The sequence below is a fragment of the Mastacembelus armatus genome, chromosome 17 (assembly GCF_900324485.2).
Source record: "Mastacembelus armatus chromosome 17, fMasArm1.2, whole genome shotgun sequence".
Classification (NCBI taxonomy): domain Eukaryota; kingdom Metazoa; phylum Chordata; class Actinopteri; order Synbranchiformes; family Mastacembelidae; genus Mastacembelus; species Mastacembelus armatus.
The window spans coordinates 35,249-45,248 of NC_046649.1; the positions used below are offsets into that span (position 1 = coordinate 35,249).

The window sequence follows — 10,000 nt, forward strand, 5'->3', positions numbered from 1 at the left end:
AAAAACCCCCTCAGACCCCAGAGGGTTAAAGTGGAAGTGGGGAGCTGCTGACCTCGACTGGGGATATTGTCGGACGGTGGAAGGAATACTTCGAGGATATCCTCAATCCCGTCAACACGTCTTCCATAAGGGAAGCAGGTCCTGGGGATCCGGAGGCTGATCCATCCATCACCCAAGCCGAAGTCACTCAGGTAGTTCGGCAGCTTTTCGGTGGCAAAGCACCGGGGGTGGATGAGATCGGCCCCGAGTACCTCAAGTCTCTGGATGTTGTTGGGCTGTCATGGCTGACACGTCTGTGCAACATCGCGTGGCGTTCGGGGACAGTACCCCTGGATTGACAGACCGGGGTGGTGGTTCCTCTTTTTAAGAAGGGGGACCGGAGGGTGTGTTCCAACTACAGAGAGATCACACTCCTCAGCCTCCCGGGGAAGATCCTCTTCTCCAGGGTGCTGGAGAGGAGGATCTGGCCGGCGGTCGAACCTCAGGTCCAGGAGGAACAATGCGGTTTCCGTCCTGGGTGTGGAACACTGGACCAGCTCTACACACTCTCGAGGGTGCTCGAGGGTTCGTGGGAGTTTGCCCAACCAGTCCACATGTGTTTTGTGGACTTGGAGAAGGCATTCGACCGGGTCCTTCGTGACATCCTGTGGGAGGTGCTCCAGGAGTATGGGGTCCGGGGCCCTTTGCTGAGGGCTATCTGGTCTCTGTACAAACGGAGCAGGAGCTTGGTTCGCGTTGCCGGTAATAAGTCAGACCTGAGTGCACATTGGACTCCGGCAGGGCTGCCCTTTGTCACCAGTTCTGTTCATTACTTTCATGGATAGAATTTCTTCTTACATTTGGTTGATCAACCTGCCTGTTTCCACATTAAATTCACCAATATGAATATAACATCAATGGGCTAGATTTTTCTGAACATTTTCTGTTATTACTTGTGAATACAAACTACAACTCTTTCATGGGAAGCTATGCCCCAAAGTAATAGTTCCTTTGGACTGTGGACTATTTAGACCGAAGCACCTGAAAGCTTTAAATATAGTACTCTTGCATCACCCTATCATTAAAATTGAGAGAAAACTTTCTAAATGTTCATTTTATAAGAAGAGCAAATTCAGTAATTTACAACTTATTTGCCCAAACTGAGCCCGGTTCTGCTGGAGTTTTTTTCTTCCATTAAAGTGAGTTTTTCCTCTCCACTGTCGCCAAGTGCTTGCTCATAAGGGATTTGTTGGGGTTTTTTTGTTTTTGTAAAGTGCCTTGAGATGATTGTGTTTTGATGATTTGGCGCTATACAAATAAATTTGAATTGAATTGAAATTGAGAAAGCAGACACCTCAAAACCAGAGAAATTTATTGGTGATCAGCACACTGAACAAAGTGAGGATAATATGTAGTTATGTCACTCCTGGGCACAGTTTTATGAACTCTGAAACTATTTTAAAATGTATGATTTCTTTCCTCTTAATGGGAAGAACATTTCAAACGATTTCTACATTTCTAGGGGGGCTAAGTTTGTGAGCTGCCAGTAGCAGAATGTTCCAGTGCAGAAGAGGGTGTGCTGCCACTCTGCCAGAGGTTGTGCATCAAAACTTCACAAAGAACTTGTGTGGAAATGCTTTTTCACCGACCACAGGGTGCACACACACACACACACACCCTCACACACACACGCACAAGTCAGCTAGTGATCCCAAGTTGTTTTTATTATTATTTAAAATGTAAAAGCAATATGTGTTTACAAAAGCATTAAGGTTGATGAAGGTAATAATTGGGGTCTAGATAATACATTGTCTACTCTGGGGACCTAGTCTGTATGATATTTTACCTTCAGGTCCTGCCTAAATATCCTGATCATTTGTTCAATTCAGTGACTCAGATAATGTCCAGTGTGAGTAATACCAATATCTGCACAACTTACAATATAACATCTTAAGGCCATGGTGAGAAAATAACACCAATTCATGATCAATAAAGATACCAGTCTAACATTGGCAAAGTAATTGTATCCTCTCTGCCACTTCCAAGCAGTGGAGGACCCTGGTTCTCTCTCTCTGTAGCTCCTCAGGATTCACTTGGCCTGCCAACTTGGCCAAGAAACAGATCAGGTCCTGCATGAAGAGGCCCACGGCTCCACTGGGTGCAGGAGGGATATGGGTCAGAGTGCAAGAGTCAAACCGAAAGTTGATGTTTTTGGCCCTGGGGAGGCCTGGTCCCCGTTCCTCAATCCATGTCAGCAAGCTACATGAACAAAAATGAAATTATTTTGTATATGGTTCTTGAACTCTCCCTATGTAATCTACCTGTCTCCACATCTGTGCTCTCATAAACTGACATATCCTCTCTTACCTGTTGTCAGAAGTGAGCAGCTTTGCAGTCATCTTGGTGTAGCTGTTACAAGAGTCCTCCTCCATGGTTGCTGCAGTTACTGACAGCTTACCAAACAATTCAACCAACCAAGTAAGCCGAGCAATGCCACTAAACGCTGGGAAACCAAATCCAGGCTTCAGAATTCCACCTTGAACAAAATACAATTTACACACCTTATTACTACATTTCTTTATAAATACTTAAACATTCCATCCCTAAAATATGGTTGTTTTTGGTTCAGAAGTATCAAAATAATCTCAGAAACACACACTCTTGTCTCGTACCTGTAAAATGAAGAGTACCTTCCTGCAGACGTTTTCCCTGTACCTCTTTTTTCAGTTCTTTATACTCTTCTGTCAGCAGCTCAATGTGTTCCTCATGTAGAATAACTCCTGACACACATGCACACATTTACTGTGACAGCAGAATAATATGCATACCCTGTGTGTTTTTGCAATAACATCACTAAACCCAGAGCTGAGCCATGCTGATCACCGGATTTAGTAATTTATGTATTATGTCATGTAATCATCATTTCCTCCAAAACAAGTAATCAGTAGTGCTAAAGGTATGTATTACTAATAAATTACTGCATTTAATTAAAATCTGTCCTAACCTACACATGAAACATACTTTTGAGTACTTCATAATGGTTAATAATGAGTATCACCTTTTTCCTGGGCTAAATCCCAGAGCTCCACTGCAGCCTTGTGGTTCATTGTCATGGGATACTCGACACAGACGTGCTTCCCTGCCTGCAGAAAAGTTCTAGTGAAATAGCAGAAGGAATTTTTCATGGTTAAAAACAAGACATTAGAAACTTGCATAATAAGTATTAATTCTCCTTGTCAGTGTTTATGCACTTCAGGTAAAAAAAACCTCAATTTTGAACTCATCTTCACTTTTTGAAGTTACAAACAACTGCTTACTTAAACATTCAGCAGAGTGGCATTAGCATTTATTTGGAGTTGTTTCTCTTGCCACCTGATTTTGTTCAGTATTTACTCTTTTAGCTCTTATTTAGGTTTTAGTTTTTGTCTCCACCACACCCTGACGAATATATCTAGCTTGTTCAGCCAGTTCTCGCTAACAGTGTCTGTCTGCTGTCTGTGGCTGAGCATGAAGTGTATAATGTATGAAAATCATATAATCTTTATTTAATCAGGTAAATTTGATTTAAACATAAATACATACAACAGACATAAAGCACCGATCATATCAATTCACAATAAAGACGAGACATGCAGAGTTCTTATTCAGAACTAAAGATGTGTGCTGGATTGTACTAGTGACACTGTGCATTTAAGGTCCTGTGTGTGAAGTGAAATTACATTGTATAATATGCACTAAAAATGTGCAGACAATGTAATTACACAATAAAGTGCATCCTGTGTCAAAATCATCATTATTCAAATTAACTTTAACATACACTGCAGCCTTAACCTTAAGATTTCAGAGAATATTTACATTGATCAGATTAACTACAAGACAGGTTTTGGCTGATGTGTAACTAAGACAGAAAATTAACATAACTTATATAATTCATCTTTCCGGATCTCACCCATATGTATTGCAAGCCTGGCTACAAAAGGGCACTTGGCATATCATCCCAATGCCCAGAGTACAAGGCAGGACACACATGACTGATTTGTGACCCAAGTTCACACCATTTTATGCTGGTTTCCCTTTTATTTTGACACATTTTACTTATTCATGCATTGATGGATGGATGTACATTAGTGTTAATGGATTACATCACTGAATACTTTGTTTCTGTAAAGTGGTTGCTATAAAAAATCTTTCCTTTTAGGATTCTTAAAATACTCTAACAATTTAGTGTGACACTGATCAATTGCAGACTTTTTGCATGGTTCTAGAATGGTACCTATTAGCTGGCAGCCAGTTACAGTAGCTCCTCTGTTTGTTTTTTGTAAGTTTTTGACAATTTTTTACTGAATTATCATCTGTTAATCCAAGTCAAATCAAGATCTATGCTTTCACTCTGATAATGGATGAAAGTGGATGAGTTGGGATCTTCTAATTCCTGTGGAGAGACATACAGACATCATGGAAACTGCATCAGAAAATATCCAAGACCTGAGGAGGTGTAGGAGGGGAGGCACTGAGAAAAACACAGGCGATTTAAACCATTTCTCCCAACAATTATTTTGGGGAATCTGAAATTATTCTGCAACAAAGTGGATGAACTTTCTGTTTTAGCTAGCAGCCAGCGAGAGTACAGGGAGTGTACCTTGCTTTGCTTCACTGAGACCTGGCTGTATAAAATATTCAGGACAGCTCGCTTGAACCGCCTGGGTTCTCACTAGTGTGAACGGACAGAGGGAAACAAAGCGGCAAGAAAATAGGAGGTGGTCTTGCTGTTTTTGTTAACGTCAAATGGTGCAACCCTGGACAGTGAAGGACTGCATCTGCACTCCAGACATTGAGCTGTTGGTGGTTGACTGAGGCCATACTACGCCATTGTTGTGACTGTTTACATTCCTCCATCAGCTGCAGCACAGACTGCATGTGACATCCACACAGTTGTCGCTGGTCTCCGGACAAAACACCCCAGTGCCCTTATACTAATTAATGGGGATTTTAACCATGTCAGTATTTCGGGAACTCTGACCAGAGACTACATCCACTTCTTTGAGGATAATGTTGTTCCATCCATAAAAGTTTGTTGTTTCACCAATCATAAGCCATGGATAATTAAAGGCATTAAAGGTCTCCTCAACAAGAAGAGACAAGGCAAGAGACAAGGAGTAACTCCGAGCTGTGCTTAAGGAACTCAAGAGGAAGCCTAGGGAGGCAAAGCAGCTGATACGATCTCCTCTATCAGCAGCCATACAACATTGAAGTATACCTCACCTCCAATACCTCTTCCCCTGGCCTCACCATCTGACTCCTCATCAACACAATACACAGGCCCAGCCTTTGCCACAGAACAGGTGAGGAAGGAACTAGATAAACTAAAGACCAACAAAGCAAAAGGACCAGAGGAGATCAGCCCCAGAGTACTTAAGGTGTGTGCTGGACAGCTTGCAGAGGTTTTTCAGCAACTCTTCAACCTCTCTCTGAGGCTCAAAAAGGTGCCTAAGTTATGGAAAACTTCCTGTATTGTCCCATTACCAAAAAGAGGCCATCCCAGTACCCTTAGTGACTTCAGAGCAGTCTGACTGGAATAACATCACATGTCAAAAAGGACCATGAAAGTGTGTGAGAGACTGGTCCTGAAACACCTGAGGTCTCAAATGTCTGAATTTCTGGACCCCCTGCAGTTTGCATATCAGAAACACATTGGAGTGGAGGATGCCATCATCTTCTTAATGCACAGAGCATGCTCCCATCTGTAGAGGCAGGGCAACACAGTGAGAGTCATGTTCTTTGACTTTTCAAGTGCTTTCAACACTTTTCAGCCCCACCTGCTCAGTGCAAAGATGCAGGATATGGAAGTTCCTGCAGACATGGTGGAGTGGATCAAAGACTACCTCACTGGGCAGCCACAGTTTGTTCGCTTAGATAGCTGCATATCTGATGTGGTGATGAGCACCACCAGTGCATGGAACTGTACTGGCACCATTCCTGTTTACACTCTACACCTCAGACATCCGCTACAACTCAAGAACCTGTCACCTCCAGAAGTTCTCCGATGACTCTTCAATCATTGGATGCATCAGTAATGATAACGATGATAAGGAATACAGACGCTTGATAAAAAGCTTTGTTGATTGGTGTAACAACAACTGTCTAAAGCTCAATATCAAGAAAAACAGGGAACTGGTGGTGGACTTTAGGAGGAGCAGTGGCGAATGGGAAGTTTATTCAGCCACATACTAATTCCTCCTAAAGCCAAGACTGAGATTCATGAAGACTTTTGTGTCCATGGCCATAATTCCACAATATAAATAATAATGCGCGGGCGGACACACACACACCAATAAAGTACTCTTCTTCATATTGCTTGCTGTAAATTACCTAATATTGTCCTCGTGTGACACGTTCTCCGTGCAGATGAATGCTACATGAATGTCTTCTCTGCTCACAGCCTCCTGCACTGAGATCTGAGTCACTCCTTGCTGAGAGTCCAGGCTTCTCCTGTGGACAAAAAAACATACTGAGGATAATGGTTCTTCAAACCAACACTGTCACCTTCTAAGACAGTGGACAATATATGACTGTTTTTGAATGTAACAGCAAGTGAAGTGTGCATTTTGCTGCTGCTGTTTCACGTTAAAGTGTTTGTCCATATGTAATGTACTTTTGTTTATACCAAGGTTTTATGATGGCAAAATGGGGATTAAAAAAGTGTGTCTGGGTTAATGCAAAACATATTTTAATAATGTTTTTTAAATATATTGTTCACTTCTCAACCCTTTATATAAATCAGTTAATTTTTATAAGTATAGCAACAAATCACAATTAAAATCATCTCAAGGCACTTTACATAGAAACCAGACAAATCAGAGCAGAACTTGGTGACAGTGGAGTGGAAAAACTCCCATTAATGGAAGAAACCTTCAGCAGAACCAGGCTCAGTTTGGGTGGCCACCTGCTTCAACCACTGCTTCAACCACGATAGAGCACAGTTAGGTAATTTAAAGACTAAACTTAAATCTTTAAACTTAAACTTAAAGCATATTTAGGCATTATCATGTACAATTTGAAAGTGTTTAGTGACAAACTGCACATCAGCTCAGGCCCATGCCTGTTGGCCAACGATCTGAACCATGCTTTGTAGTTTTGATCAGGGACAGGCCCAGTTATCAAAGCAAAAAAAAATCCCTCTTCCAAAGTGTGTGTGAGCAGAGGTACATCCTTTTCACTTGCTGCCCTTTAGCCTCCTACTGATTATATGGGTGTGCATACGAATATACAAATATGTATGACAGGCAAGAGTGCATTGCAGGACTTTTCTCACTCACTGCTCTCCATTATAAGTTATATTTATGTGTGTGTGCTAGGCAGCATGTGTATGTTACCTGGATATGAATCCTTGGACTAGGAGGTTCTCTGCAGAACTGCCAGGCAGTGGAGCTAACATGTCTCTAATCCTCACCCACCCAGCTGTGCCAATGCCAACCACTACCACCCCAAACATACTGACTGCAAAAGAAAGAAAAACGGGTCACAGAGTAGTTAAGAGTGGCTGAAAGGAGGTGTACTAAATATCAAAATTTAGGGATGCTCCGATCAATCGGCGACCTGATTGGACTCGGCCGATTTGCATACTATCGGAATCCGACTCATTTAAGCCAATCAAAATCGCCGATCGAGCAAACTGGTGCCTCATAGAGCTTAGATCAGTCCCAAAAAATGAAACCCGACCCTACCTGAGCCTGTGCACCTTCTGTCCGAGCCCGGCCTGGTCCAACATATTAACTGTAATTATGAGCCCGAGTCCGATTTAAATCCAACAATTTTTTAATACGTGGGACGTTCTCAACTACAATTCTGAGTTGTTTGAACTACAGAAATTAGTTTAGATTTATCTTAAATAATGCAACAAGGAGGAAGCATGTAAACTGCATTGTTTGTTTATTCAGAATGGATCGCAAATGGATCCGAATGAAGAAACGTAACCTAAAACAAATCCGTGAACAATGAAAAACAGAAAATGAACAAGAATTAAAAACACAAATGCTTGATCATGGCCCACCGGGCTGGGCCGGGTTGGGTCAAGTCCGGGCTCGGGCAGAGAATCTAAACTCTAGTGCAGAGAATCTAAACTCACAGCAAGAACGTTGTGGGTTCGCAACCCAGCCTGTCTGTGTGAAGTTTGCATGTCCTCCCTGTGCTTGCGTGGGTTTTCTCCAGGTACTCCGGTTTCCTCCCACAGTCCAAAAACATGTATGTCAGGTTGATTGGTGACTCTAAATTGCCCATAGGAGTGAGTGTGAGTGTGTGTGTGTGTGTGTGAGGTTGTTTGTCTTTGTGTGTCTATATGTGGCCCTGTGATGTACTGGTGGCCTTCCACCCGAAAGAGAGCTGGGATAGGCTCCAGCAGATCCCCGTGACCCTGGTTAAGGAATAAGCGGGTATAGAAAATGGATGGATGGATGGAGCCTACCCTTCTGTAGAAAAACTAACAATAAACAATTTTGTAAAATAAAATAGCAATATGTGTTCAAGGCTATCTTTAGCCAACTCCAACAAAATAGCTGGCTTGGTTTTCAACAATCAAACAAACCAAGAACTATTTCTATGAGGTAACAGAAAGGAACAGAGAAGGCGCTGGGGGGCCGCGAAAAACGTGACAGAATTTTTTTTTTTTTTTTTAAAACATGATTTACTTAAGATTTTGTTTTAAATCATTAATTTTTTATCCTAAGACTATTAATAACCAAATCTATGTATAGTTTTGTGATTTATATTAGTGGATCCTTGTAATGTATTTACCCCAAATCGCTTTGCGCTTTTATCGTTTTGCATTTTACAGTAGACTAATTTGAACGGAGCAATTGTTGGCTGTGTACGTGCTCTACAAATGATGGAAAGATTTTTGAAGAATCCCGAACCTGCAAGCAGTTCATGTAAATCTGAAGACAGTAAGGTGGACACTATAGTAAAAACTAGAAAATATGACAAATCTTACATTGCATTTGGTTTTACCTGCATGTTAAAGCAGGGAGTCGAGAGATCACAGTGCGTTCTCTGTCAACAGATTCTCTCCATACATTCTCTGCATAAAACCACTGAAGCTCAAACGACATCTACTGACTATTTCAAACATCAGGAGCTGTGTTTGGGCCGGTGCAGTCTAGTATTTTTCAGCAGCAAGCATCAGTCCCTGAGCGGTATTTAAAAGCATTATATTTGGCATCCCCCCACACTGAGTGTGGTAAGAAGTTAAGAAGTGCGCACACAGTTGTGTGCACACGTGCATATTACCATATAATTTAGCTCACTGTGGCGTCTTTTGTGCCTAATGCCATTTAAAAAATATATATTTTGTTTCAGGTGCAGTGTGATTCGTGCAATGTGTGGGCACAAATGTGACAAAGACATGCACCACATTTTTGCAAAAAATCTCACAAAAATAAATGCACTGTTGCGCCAGTTTCAGGCTGTCTTCATAATTATTTTCATTTGCGTCCAAAGGTAGTCTGCTGTTCTTCTACTGATTGACAGATTTCCTATAAACGTGTAAACGAAATGTCTACACACTTTAATCACAATGTCAAAACTCTGGTCCATGCAAAAGTAATTCGACATTCTGCAGCACATACCACCGAAAAGAACAGTGTTCCCCTTCTCACCTGATATTATTTACTCCAAGAAATGCTGCCTTCCTAGTATCGCGTGATGTAATATATTATATATATCTAAGTAGAAGCCACCTGAACCCAAACGTTAGTGATGGGCAAATGATACCGAGGCTTTGAAGCTTGTGTCACTCTTCCTGAAGCGGAGTGATTCGAAACGCTGTGTCGCAGCTTGTATCAAAACACCAGTGTCACATGACTGATGACGTTCGAACGTCATCACTGTTTCGCTTCGCGCTTCATTGCTTCAAAATGTTTCAAAGCTTTTCATTGGCTCATAGTCTTTCAGTGTGTGTCATTGGCTCATGGCGTTTCAGTGCAGTCTGAGGCAATGACAGCTTGACAGGTTTGACAGATTTGACTGG

General features: G+C 41.8%; 1 protein-coding gene across 1 annotated transcript; it reads right to left on the reverse strand.

Annotated features, from left to right (window-relative positions):
* Positions 1 to 1,682: 1,682 nt before the first annotated feature.
* On the reverse strand, positions 1,683 to 9,787 carry blvra (biliverdin reductase A). The gene is made up of 7 exons (XM_026314600.1): positions 9,630 to 9,787; positions 7,353 to 7,476; positions 6,349 to 6,468; positions 3,038 to 3,135; positions 2,652 to 2,759; positions 2,347 to 2,515; positions 1,683 to 2,238 (listed from the first exon to the last, which is right to left on the reverse strand). The coding sequence occupies exons 2-7, from the start codon at positions 7,469 to 7,471 to the stop codon at positions 1,983 to 1,985; spliced, it is 870 nt and encodes a 289-aa protein (XP_026170385.1). The 5' UTR covers positions 7,472 to 7,476; positions 9,630 to 9,787; the 3' UTR covers positions 1,683 to 1,982.
* Positions 9,788 to 10,000: the final 213 nt, after the last annotated feature.